This window comes from Anarhichas minor, unplaced genomic scaffold (genome assembly GCF_050575085.1).
Source record: "Anarhichas minor isolate MPS153535 unplaced genomic scaffold, ASM5057508v1 ptg000030l, whole genome shotgun sequence".
NCBI classification, from domain to species: domain Eukaryota; kingdom Metazoa; phylum Chordata; class Actinopteri; order Perciformes; family Anarhichadidae; genus Anarhichas; species Anarhichas minor.
The window spans coordinates 8307924-8330141 of NW_027466476.1; the positions used below are offsets into that span (position 1 = coordinate 8307924).

Sequence of the window (22218 nt, forward strand, 5' to 3'; positions counted from 1 at the left end):
AAGTTATTTCATTTAGGCAATTCATGTCCTTCATGACTTTTGATCAATGCGATAACATTTAAATTAACGACTGCCAAAAGGAAGTCTATTCCCAGTCCTGTCACCTTCACAGCCCCAAGTCAGGGCAAGTTATTCAAATTAAAATGGAAGAGCAGTGAAGATATAGTGGTCACCTTGCACAGAATAATAAAAAAACACAGCTAGATTTATTGCCAAGCAAGAACCCGGGTAATGTTTACTGACTTGACAGAGACACGTTTCTGCAATGGTGACTGTACAGTAGTCAGCTCTGTAGAGACAACAAGCAGCTACAGTCTGTATAAAATACCTCTGCTGCAGGAGCGTTAGGCACCTTTCTCTATTACTCATCATCAAGTGAGATTCTTTCAACAGGAATAATGACACAAAGGGATATTAAACATTAACAGAGCAGTCTGATTTAGCAAGAGACAGAAGATGTCAAGCTCTCCTGCTACTGCTTAAAAACATATCGAGCCAAGCAAAGATAACTAGGGTCACCAACAAGTTTAATATTTTAAGAAAGCTGTAAACTTAAATTACAGTTTTAACTAAATAACCTTAAAGGAATAGTTGGGAGATTCTTTGCTTTTTATTCTTTGCTTGCTGGGTTGAAAATATTGATACTACTCTCACGTCCATCCGGTACACTAGAATCTGCAGCCAGAAGACAGTTAGCTTAGCTTAGCATAACAACTAGAAACAGGGGGAAAAACAGCCTGGCGCTGTCAGAAGGTAATAAAATCTGCCTACCAGGATCTCTAGAGCTCACTGTTTCACAGCATCTTATTCATTTAATCTGTTCACAAACCTGTTGGTAGATTTGGACAGAGCTAGCTCTTTCCATCTGTTTCCAGCCTTTATGCTAAGCTAAGCTAATCATTGCATCCCATCTAATGGACAGACATTTGAGTTGGTATTGATCGACGCATCTAACTCGAGGCAAGAATGCGAATAAGTGCATTTCCTCAGGGATCAAAAATCAAACGATTAGATTACTTAGACTGTAAGAGCACTTTCTTATATTTGATAACTTTTAAATTACCTCAAGTTGCAAAGCATGTACAGTATATTACTTTGAGAAAGTTGCAGGACCGTAGCATGGATAGCACTGCAAATCCACAAACGCTAATGTTAATTGTCGTTATTGTAAAGTAGTAGCGTGTACTCACTGTCCTCTGGAGGTGTGAACCAGGAGTGTGACTAAGGTGGACGTGGCGGGACACACACAGTTCAGTGCCAACATGGCATACTTGAACTCCTCTTCACATACTACGTGATCTGATTGAAATGGATACATTGCAATGATACAATATGTTAGACTGAGGCTGGGTTGCACCAACAAGGATTTAACTGCAAATCATGTTGCATATAACTTTAAAACTATTAATTAGGATTTAAACTAGACCTCTCTTTAAACATCAGTTTAGTTTTTACTCTTAGCTTAAGGAAGTTTAACTTTTAAAATGGCTGCCTTTTTTAAATGGATTGAGTAAAATAATCAAGTAATCAATAAGTAGGCAGTCTTCACAGCACTTACCTGCAAACTTCACGTGGAATTTATTTTCTGGTTTGAGAATTTGGACGTAGAGAGGGCAATTTGGAGCAAAATCTTTTGCAGCCCAAGCCCTCAAAATAGTCTGATGATCCTGTGGGACAAGAAAAGGCTCCATTTCACTCATCCAGCAACTCATTTGTAAATGCAATCTGAATTTTATGGACCATAAAGTTTCACTCAGTGACTCAATGTGCTCCCAATACTCAACGGCAGGGCCACAAAATCACAACGTCGTATGAATATCTCAAACGTTCTCGGCTAAATTGTAATGGAGGCGAGTGTGAGGGGGAAAATTGCTCGATTTAAATGATTGTTATCGTGAGATAGTTTGTACTGGACTTTAAAACTCCTGTTGACGAGACTCACAGCAGCAGTTCGGTCGACCTCGTTCCTGCTGCTGAGGATGAAGCAGGCCTCAGCATCGTCCATCCTGAGCACAGATACAGAGAAGAGACAGAAAGAAACAAAGACAGACGTTTCACGGGTTGATGACTGTGAGGAGGACATTCAGCCAAACGTAAAGTTCATTATTTACAGAGATCAATGCTTTGTAGAAAAGCCAGGCAGGGGTGAGTACTAATGTCCTGTGACAAAAGCTTAACGGCTCCATTCTAGTGTGAAAACAATCCCGCTGATATTTGACTTAAGAGCGAGCGACACGCGAGGGGCAGAGATCATTCATTTGTGACAGTAGACACACATGAACTGCTGTATGAAAAGTTTGAAATCTTTCAGCCTAGCAGGGCTGATGTTTCCATGAGGCTTACCTGTCTGGGTGATTTTATTTATTACATGTTGGTGCGTGGAATCTAAACACCTGCATAACGTTGCACATTGAAGAGGGGCTCTTAAAAAAAAGGAGACGGGCTCCTGGACAGATTTATTTTAATTTCACACTATCATGTCCTAGTGAGAGGAACTTAGACTCCATTTCACTGGTATCTCATCATAAGCTGCAAAACGTCTGCCATCCAGCAGCAAGATCTGCCTGAACGGCACGCTGGGGCTGGAATACTTAGTAGGGACAGAGACAATATGAACAGGTCAAACATATTCCAGTGTGATTATTACCAGTCTGTATTGCTGCCCCATCCTATGTGGCCTTTGATGTGAGCAGATGATCAATGTAGATTGAAATCCCATTACACTGATGTGCAAGCAGAGGGCAGCCAAGTGAACGTGTAAGTACCCTGGACTCTGATTTTCCAGTGGAGGACTGAAACTTTACTGTAATTTAAAGATTCTTATTCAGAAAGTAAAATGAATAAAACATAGATTTTGTGCTAGACTTAAAGTCAAAGCTTTTAAACGACATTATATGCAGGTTGAATGACTGACTTTGTTAGACATTAAAACAGGGCCTGGTTTCATATAGCCTGATAATCACATTGAGTTGCCATTAAATACACTAGTCGGTGCATACAGTATATGCGGTTTTATAAAGAAAGGTGGAATCAGAGATGTAATAACTCACTTGGCCCTCATCAAGTCCTGGTCCTTGAGGGCAGATCCTTGAAGGTAGATGACCCTCTGGGACCACAGAGGGATTTGGAGGATACGGCGAACCTGAATGTCTATCTCCGTTGGACACAGGATCACCACGTAGTAGTCCTGCAAAACAAGGTTTACGAATGCATTTATTTGAATCATGCAATATTAGATAATGTACAGGCTTTTACAGCTAGCTGCATATCCTGCATTTATCCTACAGCAATACTACACAAAATAAAGTTTGTGAATTTAAACATAAATCTATGGTTATATTCATCCTGCTTATCACTTAACCATTCATATGCTGCTTTGATTTTTCATGTATGGTATTTGTACCGACGACATACAACTGTTTTGTTTTGGTACCTGTAGTCTCGGATGAGCGTAGAACTCGTTCAGGAAATCCATCAGCAGGTCAATCTTCAGCGAGCTGACACACAACACCACATGTTTCTCTGTCTGCGCCCGGTGGCGGCTGTAGTTCCCTCCTAACTTCTGGCTCTCTATCCACAGGTATGCTAGTTCTTCAAACTGACAAAACGACAACAACGCCGACGTGATGTCAAATGCAACAAGACTTAAATGAATAATAAATGACAGATTGATTAGCTGTCTGGACACGGACAACTGAAGTGAAAGTTTGCCAGGCAGCAGGAGTTCATTTGTATTGCTTCCCCAGCACGTCTGGGGAATACTCAAACAAGCGTTTGTGATCTTTAGAAATAAATCACACAGTGAATAGGTAGATTTATCATGCAGCAAGCGTGAGCCGATAGGACTCGGCCTGAATTTTGAGTAATATTTGCAGACGTCTTCTGCAGCCAGAAATGCCAGAGGAGAATGCACTTTATTAAGTTTGTACTTTCTGTAGCCTGTGATAGCTGGAAGAAAATGTCATCTAATATTTGATAATAGTCCCACCAAGGTCATCACTAGATGCAGAACATGACAAGAATTGCTAACGATGAGACGGCACCTAGTACAAGGTTTACTAAGGTGTGGAACCCTTGGGGGGGAAAAAACAGGTTAGTTCACCCTGCAGTCACTACCTGCAGCGGGAGCACCACCAGCGCAACACAGATGAGAATGACCACCAGCAGCTTGGAGGGCCAGATCTGTGGCGTGACGTCCCCGTAGCCCACAGTGGAGAAGGTGACGATGCAGAAGTAGAAGGAGTCAAACAGGTTCAGGTGCTTCCCGGCTCTCTCTAGATGCTGGATCCCACAAGCTCTGCAGAAAGATGAGGAATTACACTTTATGATGCTACATCAGACATGTCTCCTATGGGTAAAGATAATTCAAACATGTAAGCTTACTAGGGAAAGCTGTTTTAGCCCGGTGGACTGGATATAAAACTCAATTTGCCTAAGGTCAAAGGGCAGTAGAGTAAATACACCTTAGGCTCCACATCAGTGTGTCATTTAAAGTGACACTATTGATTGCTCCGTCGGTTCCACCTCCCAGCTTGTGCTAAGTAATTTGTGTTTTTTACATTGACGAGTTGGAGATTTAATGAATCAATCAATGGGGATTTCTGACTGGACAGAGTGGAGTGGAGGAGGTGGGTGTAGGCCAAGGCACAAGAAGGTGCTTAAAGGTACAGTGTGTAGACATTTAGAGGGATAAACTGGTAGAAATGGAGTATAATATTATTAGTTACGTTTTTTTTAAGAGTATAATCACCTGAACATATAAATATTTGTGTTTCGATTACCTTAGAATTAGCCGTTTGTAACTACATACGGAGTGGGTCCTATTCACGCAGCTGGCCGTCATGTTTTTAGCCCAGATTGGACAAACCAAACTATGGCTCTAGGGTCATTCACGTTTTTGTGAAACTATGATGTACGGAAAAATAAGAACGGTCATCTGTGTTTTTCTCTTAATTCATCACATTGTCCTGCCGTGTTTTCTTGTTGTTAGTTCTTGTGTTTCACTGCTGTTCATCACCATTTTGTAGTGATCTACCTTGTCCACCACATACTACTGCAATTGTGGTAAAGATGATGTTTTCTGGGCCATGTGGTGCACAGTTCAGAGAAAACAGATTTAGCAGGAAATGCATGTCTGTGTTTAACAAGAACAGAGGTTCACTCACCCAGTGAAAACCAGACACAGTAAGGTGCAGATGAGGATGCACACCTGGTTGAACATGGCAGAGTGGGTCCTCTGGATGGCACGATGGAAGTCATTCTGGACATGGGAAAAAGAGATTACTACATAGCTGGGTTTTTATTACCATATCCATACCAGTGACTGATAAGTAAGATACATTGCCAACTATAAGATGTGTAAGTTCTCCAGTCAAACAATGCTAAAAAAAAGGCAGTTACTGTCTTTATATTTATTAACTTTGCCCTGATGATGGCCATGATGGATATAAATTATTAACAAACTTTACACACAGTCTATAACCAACTCCACTGTCCTTTGTTGTCATACTACATTGTGTTTTCTCCTATTCCCGTCTTGAAATGTAGCAGCTCACGACTCATTTCCAGTTGCACCTTGTTAGCATGTTCTGCCTGCCACCGCCTCCCTTCATCGCCTCTCCAAACTGTCCCTGTTTTCTCTCCATGTGCTGGTCCGCTTGGCCTCGGATTCTACCATCTGCCCAACTACCGCCTTGGCATGAGGCTCTTACTCTGTCATGGTCTCATCTGAATCACAGCGAGAGAACACACTATGCCAGTTGGATATCATCTAATTGCTTTGAATTCCATGTACCAGCACCTACTGTACGGTAAATCCTGGACAGTGTTGATACTACAACAGCAGAATTCTGTGAACCCGGCATTTGTATCCCTTATATAATAAATAATATAATTATAATAATAATAATAATAATAATAATAATATAATTATGCTGCATTGCAGTGTTTTGTTTTGCCTGCATTTGCTGTTGGTTCTGCATGTGTTTGAAATGTGCTGTAGCCCCCAAAAACTACATTTATCATTTTCTTGTTCCGTACAGGCCGACAGTGCATTAAGTATTTGCACGCTTTGCAGTTGCATCATTAATCCCCCCCAGCAATGGCTGCTGGTGGCGAGTGGGAGTCAAAAGTAGCTGCCTATGAAACCATTCATAAAAGATACATACCTTGAAAAAAAATGCTGTAATATAGATGTGTGTCTGTTTAATTTTAAACCAGAAGAATTCATATAATCTCTTAGGAAATTGTGTAAAAATGTCCGAGCGCCTCTTATCTTTTCTCTAAACAAGAGTCGGCTCAGTTATCCTGATCTAACGGTTGGTGTTAACGTTAAAATTAGCCAGCAACCTAATTTATCAAAGCAACCAGCGTTAACAGCAACCGTTGCCAACAATGTTACACAAACTAGTAGCAAATAACACTAGCCTCAGAAAGATGCATTGGCTGGTGCACAGTGTCAGCTCAATTGAATTCTCTTCGGATTGCTAAATTGTATAAACCCAGTCAGCCTTTATTGCCAGCATTACCCATGAGCTAAGGGCCTCCAATATGGCTGTGACAGGATGGATAATGTACCTTCAAAGCCCTCAGTGGTAAAACAACAAACAAGCACAAACATGAGTTCCGTGTGCTCTTTTTTTATGCATTACAGCTATTGAAAATACTTACGATCATGTTCTCCAGGGCACCTTTGGCAAGCCAGCAGTTAAGAAACACCGGGACGAAAATGTTTCTCAACGGATGCCAGAAGATCTTAAGGAAGAGAGGAAAGAAAGACGGAAGAGAGAAAGGGTGAGAAACATCAGTGACATATTTATTCGCCAACATAGCTGAGACGCGAAAGGAAATCATTATTCTCGATACAGGGAAGACAATAAATTGACCCTTGGATGAGGTACACAGTAATTGGGCATTAACATTAGATTATCGTATTGCTCAGAGCAATGACCTTGAGTGTTAATACATGTTTTAATGGAACATATTGACTGCTCAGTTAATTAAATGAATTACTCACTGTGATTATAAATGGCACTGAATTGATCATCTCCAATATGAAGGTTATCTGGAAGATCTGCTCCCAAATGTTCCCCTGGAAAGCAAATTGATGGGAAGTGATTCAATAAACCAGCGACAGCGCAGATTGTTTCAGAGAGAAGATAATGACCGTTGTGGGAAGTCAGCCGAGACATGAAAACAATACTGTAAAACAGGCAAGAGGACAATGCTTTTGAATGTTATGAGTTGTAACTCCGTGTTACTCTAATAATACCATTAAAAATTCATTCTTTGGTACAAACAATTTCTGTATTGATCGGAGTTCCTCAAAGCTGGAACGGAGAGGTTGGTAATTATAGTTGAGTCGGGAAACAACACTCCTCATTGACCTGGTTTTGTTCTTCAGGCGTTCAATGCACAATGCAAGTGCATGTTTGTGGAGCATGTTAATGATGCTTTGCTACTGTGCAGTGTGTATATACAGAAACAGAATTATTATACTATTCTTTGTAATTAAATCTCTCTCCATCACAAATGCTTTCTTCTAGATCTTAATGACTTTTCGAAGAGTTTACTTTGTAAACTAATGTATGTTGAATTCTCTGCTCTTGCTTTCAGACATGCGTTATGTAAATTAAGATTATTAGTGCCCTCGAACTATTACATGCTGAATTATGTATTTAATAAGGCCTTGAATGAAGGAAAGCTAAGCTAAGAAAAGGAAAACACGTTGTGGACACTGGCAAGATGTAGGCCAGTTAATAAAGTATTTACATACAGTGACAGTATGGTGGCAACTAAGCACAGTCAGTGTGTGGGTCTGAATACTAATCACATATTGAGCAGCAGAGTTTACAAGGTTCAGTTTAGTGGTGGCCTTTGTCGATAATGCTTTTAAAAAGCTCAGTGAAGAAAATAAAAGTGTGTGACATCAAATCATTTTTGCAGTCGCTGAAAAAAGGAGATTTGTTCCTTTGTAAATATACGTAGAGTTAGTCCCTAAACAGTCCTCTGACAAAAGGGAAAAAAGGACATGGCAAGACATAAAAAGGATAAAAGAAACTGCAAATAATAAAACCCAGACAAAACGTCAGTGGATCACCACAGGGGGAGGAAGCTGAAACCTACAGAACAACATGTCCGAGAGACACGGACAGTCTCAGAGCAGCAAAGCTAAAGCTAAAATTTCCAAGCAAAGACCATATTTCAGGTTGTATTTCTACTGTTGTACTGGACTGCATTACATCGCAGGGACTTTTCAATATGCTGTCAATCTCAAACTGTACATCTCCCTCTGCTTATTCCTGCTCTTTAGGAGGAATCTCACACAAAGACTGACCCTTTGTATTTGTGGGAACTTGAGTTATTTCCATAGAATACATAATGCGGATATCTTCACTGACTACTTGCACAGTGCTCCCTTTAAATGCATATCAAAACCATTGGAGAGGAACAAAGTGCACCTTTAGAGGACTCGCATAGATGAAACAAAAACAGCACTTCCAGCCCTGTGACCTGGTTTATGTAACTTGTAACTGTGCGTGGTGTCTGAGTCTAAATGTAGGGGCTAAAGTCTTCTAGCCCCGTGTCTCTGATAGGTGCATGGGCACTTGGACTGGACACTGAAAGCTGTCGGCTCACGAGGGAGTAGAAACGAGGTGTGCTGGACTTTTAATCAGACAGCTGTAAGGCATCAGCTCGGATTAAAGAGAGAAACTGTGCACCAGTTGCTTACCTTGTAGCTGAGATATGTGATGAGCACGGTCTCCAAGAAACTGATTAAGGCCACTGTCACCTGGAGCAGAGGAGAGAGGGAGACCAGTGAAGCCAGCAACAGCAAACGCATCTCTTCTGCTCTGCAGTGCTTGTATCTAATAAATGGCTGCTCATGTCTCTGGGTTGCTTAAAGATTTAGGTCAAACAGTGGAATTTGATTCACGTCTACTTTCATTTGAGTGTTATTAGTCTCACCTGTATCGCCCATACAGATTCCCGTCTTTCAACGCAGAAAATCAACGACCTGTCAAAAACCATATGAACGTTTTCTTAGGTGCACCTCCATATAATTGCAACATCAACAATGAACACGCTTCAGTTTATAATTAAATGCCATTAAGACTGAAACATACCAGTCGATCCCTGCCGAGTCTACTGTACTGTTGTTGCTCCGACATATTGCAGTGTGGAGATTAAAACTAACAGGGGAAACACAAAAAGAGCGTGAACGTGTGTGTGTGTGTGTGTGTGTGTGTGTGTGTGTGTGTGTGGAAACATTTTGTTCAGCTGTTATGTTGCCATAAAGAAGAAACCCACACGTCTCTAAAAGCTGCTGGCAGTGAGAACAATACACACAATCCACTACTTCCACATGACTGCACAGACGGAGCAACACACACAAATAAAATCCTTTCAAAATAAATAAGAAAACATTAAGATGGCGCCTGGGTGAAGCCATCAAAAACACACATTTAATGTAGTCATGTAGTTAATTTCAAATATAATACCAGAGGATAATGATAGATGGCATTAAAGGTGATAAGGAGGTAAGAGAAAGGTTTCTTCAAAAAACAGTTTCTGGACAGTTACAGCCTTTTCTGAAGCAAAGGATGCAGCATTAACTTTACTAAGCATCAAAACCTATCGAGGAAATATAGGCACATCTGGAAAAGGGGATGACTGATAAGTGGGGCTGCAGAGTGACTCTCACCATGGGTTGTCGTCGACCTCCTTGGGGTCATCCAGGCTGACCCTCAGCATGTAGAGGGCACAGGTGAGGATCTTCAGTGAGAAGTTGAACAGGCGGATTCTCAGGCCTGTGGACCAACAAAGACAAACGGTCTGGCTTACCGGAAGAGATGATCACCGGAAAATGAGTTTGTTTAGGTCTCTGACATTGTGGTTGGGTTGCTTTAAAGCTCTGCACACTTTTTACACAATCGTCCACCATGTAAAGTTCAGACCCTCCAGTTGTTATGACCGCCTCTGTCATTGTGAGTCTACTGCTGACGACAGGCGCAGCCAGATCTCTCCTCAGTAGAAAGTTGATACTGCTTGAACAGCAGTTGTTTAGGTGCATAAACGGCTTTTAGTGAAAGGCTTAAAGAGGCCAGATGTGACGAAGCCCTGAAGCATGACTAATGTAGTTCTATGCTGCTCTGGCACCCCGTCACAACGGGTATCCTCTGACGCATGGCTTTCAAACCCTTCAAGAATAACACATAAAATGACACCGGCACTGTTATGGGCGTCTAATATGAAGACGGACTACACAGAGCAAGATAAATGACCGACGGGATGGCACAGAAATAGGCAAGGGGGATTGTAATGTTTGTCGAATCACAATTCCCTGTTTGAATAAGTGCAGTCAATTACTGGTAAGCACACACCACCACCAAATATGCGGAAACAGCCACTTGGGTGCAGACATGCCTGCTGGGCAGAGGGTGGTAGTTGTATTACCCAATTCCAATCAGCCTCAGCAGCTTCCCTAATGTCTCGTGACACGACCTCTTCAGATGAAGCCGGTGTCGATGTTAAAATGATTTGAAACTGGACAAGCAAACAGAGCTGAGATGGCATAGAGCAACGGACCCCTGCAGCCTGGTCTGACATTTTTCCTCGAGTCTGCAGTTTTATGTCAAAGACTGCGGTGGCTTAGTGACGGTGACACGTTGAGGGAAAGACGGCAGATGTCAGCACCGAGGATACGTTAACGACGTGTTCTACCAGAGACACAGAGTTCCCTTTGTGAACGTTTGTACAACTAGACGCAAACGAGTGGCTTCCAGAACTGCTATGCTGCACCAATGTCTCTTTCAGTGATGTTGTGGCATCGCCACTTTTATCTCCTATTGAGAAAAACCCTGCAGCGCTGCCTCGTTTCTCAACAAATGAGCGATACTCTCTGTCCTTGCTGTGCGCACATACTGTACAATGCTTCACAATGAGCCAGCTAATGTACCGATAAAATCCAACTGAGTCCCAAGTGAAAAAAGGAATTTAATAAGCGTCATCACTGACTGCAATTTCCCTACATTATGCTTTTATTTGTTCATTTAGCTCTGAGCATATCTAGCGGCAGCAAGCCTCTTTTGCATTACGGGAAGAGAGGAGAACGGTGGGATGCTCCCCGTCGGCTGTACTTACTTGACCTTTGGTTTTTGATGAAGAAAAGCTTCAGCCTCTCCTTGAAGGTGTTTTCGTTCACATAGAACTCCACCTGCACCCTGTGGGGAGCAGTCACATGATGTCAGTGTAAATGTACACAGGTGAGCATGCACGCAGCACCGCCCGCCAACATATATACACAGAAATGACCAGACAGTGTCAATCATACCTTGGTATTATATAGAAATCAGGTGGGAGACAAAGCAGTGGATATGCAGTGAGATTACTTTGGCTACAGACTAAGACAATACCTGAGCTTCGATACAGATACCAAAATGATATACTTGGTTTAAGCAATAGAAACACGTTTTGCAACAAAAATAAATATGCTATTTATTCCTGTTTGGATAAAAAGTACCGTGCCCAGACATTTCAGGAAACCATTAAGCCTTGCGATACTTGATGCAAAGGATACATTTCCGTCAATACACAAAAAGGATTGAGGTTTGATACCCAGCCTTAGTTTAATTGTGTTGGGTGAAGCTTTCCAGTAAAAAAAAAAAAAAAAGCATGTGCTTTGTGTGGAAATCTAGTGCAGGAAAAGATGGGCAAGTCTCCCTTCTGATGACACTAATCCCATTACCCTCCATTTACCATCAGTCGGTGCATAGAGCTCTCCTTCACTATGCAACAAAATCAGCCACAAATGCATATGAGCTTGAAACTCAATGTGCAGCACTGGTACTTAATAAATGGCCCATTTTTTTCAAACACTGACAGTCTCCTAATAATGCACCAGCTAGGACTTACAGTATATACATACTGTAAAGATATGACACATGCGAAAGTAAGGTCTTATTAAATGCTCTACTGAGACATTCGATCATCCAAATTGATCAATGTGTGCGTGTAACGGGGACCAAGGAGGGTTTAATACTTTCCATTCCTTCTTGATATTTCATAAACCCATTTAGGACCAAACCACATAATCTGAAATGTTGTGTGTACGACAGTCTGTCTCACTCCGGTAAAGACCATTTTCTTCACATATACAAGTGAGAACATGAACAAACTTCCTGCTATATATTGACCATTCCCACAAAAGAGTCGATTAATAAATTACAATCAGCTCCCTCCTGAAAAACTAGGCTACTTCAAATCACATGGACTGTTTTCTCACTGACAAATCCGAAGCAATAAAGGTTTTGGCGGACATAATGGACTTTGACCAGGAACTTGACCAAACGACCGCTGAAGCGTGGTTATTGTCTGTAGGCACCAACCACACACTCACACACCCCCCCCCGACTGCTCTATCGTCAGTGGCTTATCAGGAGATCAGGAACGTGTGTCGTGTCCATTGACACAGCTGTCAGAATAGACATATAGGCAACAGCTACACAGGCTTCATGTTTACCCAGCTTGACTACAGACACCTGACCTGTATTACAGTCTGTAAACATTTGGGCGGAGACACATTGTCTGTAGCGTTGGCTCTGTATTTGATCAGATTTTATTTGAAACGAAACAATGATTATGAGGGTAATGACTGACTTTTAGACCGGTTTGAGGGTGTTTTTATCCACACTGGATGAACCGTGTAGTGCTGCTATTGTAACATTGTTAGTCATTCTAGCAGCATAGCTCTTCCTCGCTCCAACTCTTCTGCTGGTTGTTTAATATCATTGGATCTCATGCAAGAATATTTCCGTATTCTTACGTCAGATTCAGCAAACGCTCCTGACTTCAGATAACCGTGTAAATGACCTGCGTAAACATGATGAATGTCACCGGTGCATAAATAACTGCGTAATGAAGGCTCCAATAATACCGTATAAGGCGACGTGTTCAAAGTCAGAAAATACACAACCCATTAGTGAGAATAAAAAATACATGGCTACAATTCCCACACTTGACCAAATATGAACACCTTCAAAGTCTGTAGTCCGCACTTTAATTTCATAATAATTTGATTTCAAATTCACACAGTAAAAGTGATGAGTAGAGCCGAAAAAGGAAAATGTGACCCCGTCAAACACTTACAGATCTCTGCCAGGCCCTGTGCATTTGGTCATTTTTCTAAGTAGCTCTGACTAGAGCTACAAATAGCACTTATCTTTCAGCTTGGCGACTGCCAGTAACTGCAGACCCACAGCAGTACCTTTTAAGTACTTACGCTCTTTTCTTCGGCATCTCTGTCGTCTGCAAACCATCAGCACCAATCTATGGACATTAGTCAGACTTCGCAAATATAAACAAGAGCAGTTTGAATACCCAAGAGGGCAGAGAGCATCCAACAGGTTGCTACTTCCTAACCTTAGGAAGAGACTCTCTCAGTGTTAAAGTGGCACACGCAAGCACAAATACACGGAGTACACCGTGACCGTTGCCAGTGATAGGATTACAATTTGATGCCCCCTTGCCTGAAACACAGAGAGTACACAACTGCATTATAGACTCTGTAAATAAAACATCACACAGTCTGTTGACCTCGAGATATTCTGGCTTACAGAACAGAGCTCTTCGAACGCCTGCATTAATTCTAGTGAAGGGAAGAGACCAGATGCTCTGCGCCATATGGAATACACGTCAGAAGATTGCAGTATCAGTATAGCCTCGTGCAACATCGCCGTGGACTAAAATGATCAAGGGAACTCTGGGAGGAAGCTACAAAACGTCTATCCTGAGACAACCCTGCATCCAACAAAAATACATTCCCATACAACTTATCTGCACTCTCAATTATATTTCGAGGGAAACTCATCTTCTATTTGGTTAGGTTTAGTAGAAAACATTAATATTTGGCTTAAAATGGCTATGGAATTCAAAATAAAACTAGCACTGATGCTTCCGTTTGCTCTTGATTAAAAAGAGCAATCAAATCCTGTACAGTCTTGTAATATCCAGTCTTGTTGAGGGCATTTTATAGTGTACAATCAGCATAAAGTACCCAACTTAAATAACTACATTACCACAAGTTTTGGCATATCAACAGATGTGCCAATCATCTGTCCAGTTATCTCTGACCAATCAGAGTTAAACTACACACCAGGGTTCAACGCAAATATTTCTCTTAACTTGCCCGATGTGGCATGTGGCTCAGAAATCGACCTGATCAAAATAAATATGAATATTCATAAGCTGTGGATATCTTTGTTATCCTCTACTTCAGTTCCACCGAGCTGCATCTAAAACTTCTCATGGGCCAGACATGGGCTGTTGCAAATGTGAAAAGTACTTTGTCAAATGGATACTGGAAGCAGGACTGTCAACAGGAACATGTACGAGTCTCTGTTATAAATCAGATGTGGGGAGGATAAACACCTTAATGGGAGCTGGGAGGACTATGGGCTACTAGGATGAACGTGAAAGAGCAGGCAGAGGTCATTTCTGGTCCTCTAAGGCATCCGAGCACTCTGTACGCGGCTGTATATGTGCGTTGGAGTTGTGGAGAGGGTCCTAGCTATTCTGCGTGTGCACGTGTTCAAGGACGTAGAAATCCCTGAAGCATTTTGTTCTAAAGCTTTTGCTAGTGTAAGTGCACAGCAGCACAATTTATCATATTTTAGCCTTGAATCAGCATGTCAAAGACGCTGATTCAAAGCAGTTGACACGTGTCTATCAAGGTCTGTAAAGGAGTTCTGACACAAATGCGCAGTTTTAATGAGTGCTGCTCACTTTATGGATGACTACACTGTTTGTGTAATACCAAATTAATCTTCCTGTTGACTGAAGTGAAGATTTCAAGAGCACAGAAGCTAAATTGCTGAATAGTTGGATAACACGCTAGACAGTCCCTGAGACAGGTTAATCCACATGAAAGAGATTTTCCTTATTCCTAAAAAGAGACAATTACAGAACATGTCCAACCCAGAAAAACAGAGGATTTAGGAGGATGCTGGTTGAGTGCAATGAACGCAAAACAAAACCAGACCAACTCTGCATTGGACTGTTGGCCAGTTCTGTGAAAGAAACAGAACATCTATGCAAGGTGGTTATGTCGGCTTCTGAGCTAAATTGGCGGCCGCCCATAGACGCCATTAATGACCAATGTGCTGTCCAGTTAGTAGGTTTGTTGCTCACTGTTTGATGATCCAACATGGTATGTGTGGTCCAAGGGTTGTTTGAATGGTGTATTCGAGTTGACGCTTAGGGATGAACTGCTTTGACCCAAACAAACACTCCCCAGAAAATAATAATAACCAAAACATGGGTCTTCCACAGTCCACCCACTTATTTTCAGCACACCTACTCTCAATATCAGCTTCCTGATATGCGAGGTCAGGTGACACTGTTCACTGTTTTAGCACCACTAGGTTCTACCATACTATTTACATTGAGGTAATTGGATACAAAAATGAATCATAAAAGCTTACCAGAAAAGGCTCTAACAGGGGTTTTACAGATCCAAACCCCTAAATTCCCCTTAAGTTTAGGCTCAGCACTGTAAAAAACAACAACCTCAGGGCATAAACGGGGCACGAGAGCATGAACGCTGTCAGATTGGAAATGGCATTTTTAGGACCTTGTAAATAAAGCCACAAGGGGTTGTACAAGATCTGCTGCAAAATGGCAGATTAAGTTAAATGTGCTCCGTCTGAGAAATATGAGAAGAAATGATATCCAAAAAAAAGGCTATTTTCTTGTATGATTGTCAGATGAAAGCTGGAACGCTCCAGAACATGGGCCTGGTCTTGAACATGCAGCAATTTGCCATGAAAATAAAAAAAGATTGAGGCCTCTAAAATCTTCACAGGAGCAAGGTCGAGACTCACTATTCCCTCCCCAACAGTACAGTGTTCTGTTTAGTAGGGGGAATGATGATGGCAGTGATTCTCACCTGAATGTGAAATTGTTTCACAACCAAATGAAAGTGAAGTCAAAGAACATTTGAATGTTTCATTTACTGCTCGATTGACATCAAGAAAATGTGTCTTCTCTTGTCAGACAGTACCACTTTCAGAAAACAGAGATCTAGTCTCATCACACCAGCCTCTGTACACACTACGGAGACAGCAATAACAGCATGCCATTTGAAAGTAGTAGGTAGCAGCATTACAAACACATGTCAAGCAGTGTCAAATAAAGCCTTCAGAAACGAAGGCAATGTTTCTTTCACATCGCGTTACAGAATAAAATCCACCTTAAGTTACTTCCACTATTGTACAGTACATATCACAATTCTGATGCTCAATGTATTCCAGAAGTAGTTTGTTATAACCTGCTACCTACCTAGTGTGCGTAGTACCCAGGCACGTCTCGGTATAAAGCGCCTCCATATTGAGAGGAACCCAGCTGTGGCGATTCGAGCACCCACCAAGAATGCACCTTGAGCACCCTAGACCGAGATCATATTGGAGGTTTCATAATGTGCTGCTGCTGAACACAGAGAGAGGCTTGTGCTGCCGTTTGATTCTGGTGCACTGAAACCAAACATTGCGGTTTTCTGAATGTGCAACGATCAACGTGCTCTTTGATGAACTGAAACCAAGACATTTCCTGTGATGTTTTAATACAGTTTCAAAATCTTTTTTTCGGCCACCGGAAGAACCTCAAGATCATTGGCTTTGTTATTTTGTGTTAATGTTTGTATCAATGGTTATGAACCTTATTCCTTTTTAATAAAACAAAAAGACAATATGCTCAGTCAGCCTGAATTTCTAGAGGATCAGCAGAAAAAAAGAGAATAATAGTGATGAAGAGTACACTAACCTGTCAACACATGATTATAGCTCTCCACTTAGCACATCCCCAAGGATAACAATCCACTTTCCAACAGCAGTACAGCCCCAGAAAACACCACACTCAAGAGGCATCCCACCACAGCTGAGTGATGAAATCTCTGCAGCAGGTCTGCTATTGACATACAAAACTGCCAGCATGTATTGACTACATGCTGGTTGAATACAATTTTCTTTTTTTTTTATTAAAATCTACATTCATACTGCAGGCAAATCCGATTTTCTTCTCAAATCAGATCTTTAAGACAGGCTGTCTAGACTGTTATTTGCAAATGATCAGATCAGATTTGTGTGCTCAGACATCACCAACATATCTGATGGGCTGCTGTGGTAACGACGTAGGCATAATAACTATGTCGCTACGCTGGTAACGTGGACTTCTAACGAGCAAGCATTCACCCTCAAAAGAATCGCGCTGTCAAGTAACGTTGCAGAACTCCTTCTGGTGAACATTGTGAGAGGGAAGCATGCAGAAAGTGAAAGTGGCAGAGAATTTATCTGGGCGTCTGTCCACGGACTGTTCTCTTCTGTTGTCCTTCATAGCGCTTTGCTAGCAGCATGGTATGCTCAGCACCTCCACACCTTAAAAATTAAATTTGAGCAGTCGGAGCTTCCAGCCTGAGACACATCCGACTGGAATCACATTTCAAACCACCTGTGGTTTGGATCAGAGTTGCAAAAATTGCATTTCTTTTTTTGGGAGGGGGGGGGGGGGGGGGGGGTTTCCAGACTTTCTAAAATCAATGTGGATAAAATCTAGATGCGCCAAAAAACGGATATGAGCTGGGAAGCTAAACATGGGACCGAGATTTACAGATTCTAAATCCATTGCACTCGTATACTTTTAGGCCTAACATGTCTATTCGTATGAAGACCAGAGGACCCATTTCTGCCATTCATGAATTTACAAGTCATAAATATACAAGCTTTTGGTCCTGAAAGCAAACTGGCCTCTGTATGATTGGATTTCTCGTGACTGTTGCTTTCTTTAACAAATCTTATTAGTGTTGCAGTGGAACACCAACAAGATGCAAAACATTTCATCCAAAAGGGGAAAACTAATGACTGAATAGAATTATTTCCACAAATTCTAAACAATCACTGTCAATTACTGATGTGGCCTCCATGCTTCACCTCCTTTATCACCACATCTCCGCAGTAAGGCTGAGATGTTTTTCCCAAACGGCCCATGAAATAAGCATCAACATGAATTATTATGAGTTATTCTCGGACATATAGCGCTGTTTGTTGTGTGTAGAGGGCGTGTGTGTGCCATCACTGAAAAGCAGCGACAACAGCTTGTGTTGTCGCCTTCGAAGCTTCAAATGTTTCTGGATATTCCTGTCCAGATACTAAAGAACACTCTTTTGTATGGTCAGTGAGTAAGCAGCATTATACACAGCATTAGTACAGCACAAACAACTGACATGTTGGTGATTTCAGCACCTATTTCACCAATACAACCCACAGTGTGTCCAGAGACTCATCTCTAAGCCAAGATCTAACATTCACAACAGTGATAGAGTGAAGACTGGTGTGCACATTCAGTCAAAGGACAGATAATACACCTGGAATACATTAATAAAAACCACACAAGCTGCCTTTTCACCATTTACTGTGACAAGATCGAATGTATCAAAAATCTGTTCTGTGCTAAATGTGTCTTTAAAGTCTTTGCCACAACAATTGCTGAAAAGGCAGCTACACATGAATGGGTTATTCTCAGCATTCTGCAACCATTACCACAACAATCATTGCCCACTTCACAGATGTAATGGTGATATTACCTCCCAGGCATAATGTCCACATACAGTATATGCAGAATCTGAAGCGTACATTACTACGTATGTGCTTTTGTGCTCGCAAAACAGTCCTGTGTAAAGTTACCATTGTAGATACAATCCATGCCATGCAAGCATGATGCTGCCAGGGACTTACTGGGCATTGGTTGAGTCCATACTGTACTCCTCTTGATACCTGGACGCAGCACACATGGACACAGATAGGCATAGGTTAGGAGAGAGTGGGGTTCGAGGAAGCAGGAAAGGGAAGGAAAGAGCAAAAGAAAAGGATGCGACTCAGGATGCCACTGTAATTCATTTGCATTCACTTGCATCTCGAGTCAGAATGCAACTATTGGATAACCTTGTTGAAGAATCTGAGCTCAGTTTGCGCAGCAAGACGGCTCAAGATGAGGATCTGAGAGCATGTTAGCAAGTTGATATCCAATCAGATCCTGTATCTGAGCAGCTGCTTTTTACTGCACAGTTGAAGCCTACTGTCAAGATATTTCCAACAAGGTTTCACTGAGTCACCTTCAAACTCCTGATACAAGTAAATATAAACATTCAGCGGAAATTGACTGCATCTGAGCCCGAAAGGGAAACACGAAATGTATTTCGGAGCCATTAATTCACAGGGCGTATGCAAGGCAAACTCTACACATTAAGTTGATCAAAAACGTTGTTTCAGCTGACTAACGAACAGATGGGACACTTAATGCAAACCACAGGGGGATCAGTGGACACACCCTCATGGTTGAGGTGACCATGGAGAAAAGGGAAGTGTGTAACACCGAGGGAACTGACAGACAGGGAGACATACCCAGATATTGATCTTAATGGCTGACATATGGACAATTGTGATGGACTAGGGGTCAAGGATTGAACACACACGTTTTGATTTGATGCAGAACAAATTGTCTTGAGCACTCTACGGCTATGGCTTCCTTTGGAAACCACTTACTGACGGTGAACCACAGAGTTGTAGTATTTCATGTACGGTTGGTATGTCATTTGTTTCTTAATTGTGCACAAATTCTTTTCAAATATTCAAAACTGCATATAACAATCAAACCAGTAATTACACGGGCACAGGTAACCGCACGACTTGGACTTCTTGGCTGAGGCAGAAACCCACAAAGCCACTGTGATTTAGACAGTTTAACTTGGTTTAACTAAAAAACACAGGCGTGACTAATGGCATTAATTATGAAATGCAGCCACATTTGTGTCTTTCCTGTTACAATAAGTCAAATGTCTTCTTCAAAAGAAAACAAAAGTTCCCTTACTACCGTGCAGAAATGTACGGAAGCATTAAATAACATACATGAGAGGAACAGACGACAGAGCTCCTCCAGAAAATGTTTGATATCTTACTCTGTATTGTAAAAAAAACTGTCCTGATACAGTAAAAAAAAAGGTAATTTATTTTACCTTTAGACTAGTGTCGTTGGCGGCCTATTTGACATCAAATCTCATTTAATGCCTTTCAGAAATAGTGGTTGGTTTGTTCGAGATTCATTTTAACGATAAACCCATGTTTGAAAATGCTTTAAATGGTTTTATAATATATATTTTTTTATAACGAAGAGACGTACCATTAATTCAGATACATTTTAGGACTGAATAGATTCAACTTTTACTCTATTCCCAACAATCCTGCAAGTACAGTATGAGCCAGACCATATACAAATCAAAACTACATATGGGCTAAATACACATGGTTCTCTTTGTAATATAAAGACATTATACTGTGCTTTAAGTCCCTCATCCTTACATGTAACCGGCAGAAATATTTCCCAAAGCTTTAAAACAACGTCAACAGAAATATGAATTGAGTACTAAGTCTGTAGGTTATTGTAGATGTGAGTACACTGTTATTCTAGTGAGTAAAATGCTTCAAGGCCAAGTCCAAAGCACGTCTAAAAATATCAACTTCAGCGGTGGATGTATAAAAATATAATTTAGGTTGATATCTCTTTGAAGCTTGTAAATAATCAAAGTCTGTCTGCTGAGGAATATGTGTTCACAAGGTCATTATTCAGCAGTTCAGGCTGTTGCGTTGAAAAGCTTCTGACAAAACCAGCCTTTTTTTCCAGCTATTTGAGACTAGCTATCGTCTTACATTTTGTATATGGTAATATGGCATAAGATTAGTCTTTTCCTGGTTGACTGGTTTTCCTGCACAAAATTTTGTGATATTATATTTACTCCATATCGCCCAGTCCTACAATTTACTGTTCAAAAGTCTACTATACCAGTGTGATTTGCTGCCCCTTTAAAAACTTAGTTCAGAAGTGAAAAAGCAATTTGGAAATGCTTAGTCTGCTCATCATAAATACTGTACAGTATGTGATCTGCTGTGATCTCAGTGTCCATTTTGTGGCTATTTGACAACACTTTAATGAGCAATAAAGATGCTATCTGGCTGCTAAGAGCTTTAGCAGTGTAGAGGATATGGTTAACTGCGGCTCCCTTTGCCCCATTAGCCTACAACACTCACTCGACTCTGTTCCCTCCTCTGTTTCATCACTTCATCATAAACCAAAGAAGCTGACACATCCTAATATTCATGCAGTTAGCCTCATGCCCTTCACATTTCACTCCAATTATGATAAAACAAATGCAACAAAGAAGCGAATAGATCCTCACCTCTTTGCAGCTGATCTGGAATCACAAGTATGAGCTGAGCTACTGACACAACTAGTGCAAAAGGACCAGCACTTTCAAATTAATTTACTGGGAACCGCCTCAAGGACTGCCTGATAGAATGGGGGAGGGCCTCACACACATACACACCATCTCTGCAGCGATTTCAAGGGCAAATGGGATTTGTAGTTTTCCCTGCATCAGGAAGCTTGCCAACATTTCATCATATACTACATTTCCCATACTGTTCCTCACTACCACGGAGGCAACTCAAGTTCTCCCCTCCAAAATGATGACTAGTCGGTTCCAGTAACTTAACACCTGGTTAGGGGGGGAATCTAACAGCAGCAAACAACAAGATGCAGGACTGTAGCTACATTATTCTGGCCAAAACCTATTTTTCTATCTATTTCTATTATACCATTTTCACAGAGAATACCTGTTTCTGACTGGCTGGCAGGTGTCGATTAAAACCTAATAATAGACCCCCCCCAGACCTGGTTCTGGTCAACAGCTAAACCTCACTTCTAAATCGGTCCAAAGGTATATTACACTGCAGGTAACCATAGCAACAGTACCTCTGTACCTCTGTTACTTTACCAGCTACAGTGTCTCTTACTTTTAAAGATGACCTGACCAGGTGTTGAACTGACTACGAGTAACAAAGTAAATAACAGAAAATAAATTAGAAAAAGTATCGCAAGAAGTTGTATTTTGTTTGCCTCTGGCCGTGATATATGATGGCCAAGAACTTAGTGTGTATCAGGACAAGTCATCAGGTATCTTCGATTACTTAGACAACCCCAGTTCTGAATCAAAAACTATGACAGGCTCAACCAAAACTTTACATGGTAGAGCTTTCACAAGTTTGTATTGTGTGGGGTTGGGCAGTCCGGCTGTTTGTGATGAAACAATAACACTCGGCCGTCCCATTTCAATCTCTG

At 41.3% G+C, this 22218-nt stretch overlaps 1 protein-coding gene across 1 annotated transcript in view; it reads right to left on the minus strand.

The window, feature by feature from the left end:
- The window catches only part of kcnt1b (potassium sodium-activated channel subfamily T member 1b), a 52636-nt gene that overhangs the window by 14286 nt on the left and 16132 nt on the right, over positions 1 to 22218 (minus strand). Inside the window, exons 2-16 of the mRNA XM_076104485.1 lie at positions 18783 to 18821; positions 11143 to 11222; positions 9704 to 9809; positions 9126 to 9191; positions 8968 to 9016; positions 8732 to 8791; positions 7016 to 7090; positions 6670 to 6753; positions 5166 to 5260; positions 4117 to 4297; positions 3434 to 3598; positions 3051 to 3187; positions 1943 to 2006; positions 1559 to 1667; positions 1191 to 1299 (exon numbers count right to left, since the gene is read on the minus strand). Coding sequence (XP_075960600.1) covers positions 1191 to 1299; positions 1559 to 1667; positions 1943 to 2006; positions 3051 to 3187; positions 3434 to 3598; positions 4117 to 4297; positions 5166 to 5260; positions 6670 to 6753; positions 7016 to 7090; positions 8732 to 8791; positions 8968 to 9016; positions 9126 to 9191; positions 9704 to 9809; positions 11143 to 11222; positions 18783 to 18821 — 1419 coding nt within the window. The remainder of the gene's footprint in view (positions 1 to 1190; positions 1300 to 1558; positions 1668 to 1942; positions 2007 to 3050; positions 3188 to 3433; positions 3599 to 4116; positions 4298 to 5165; positions 5261 to 6669; positions 6754 to 7015; positions 7091 to 8731; positions 8792 to 8967; positions 9017 to 9125; positions 9192 to 9703; positions 9810 to 11142; positions 11223 to 18782; positions 18822 to 22218) is intronic.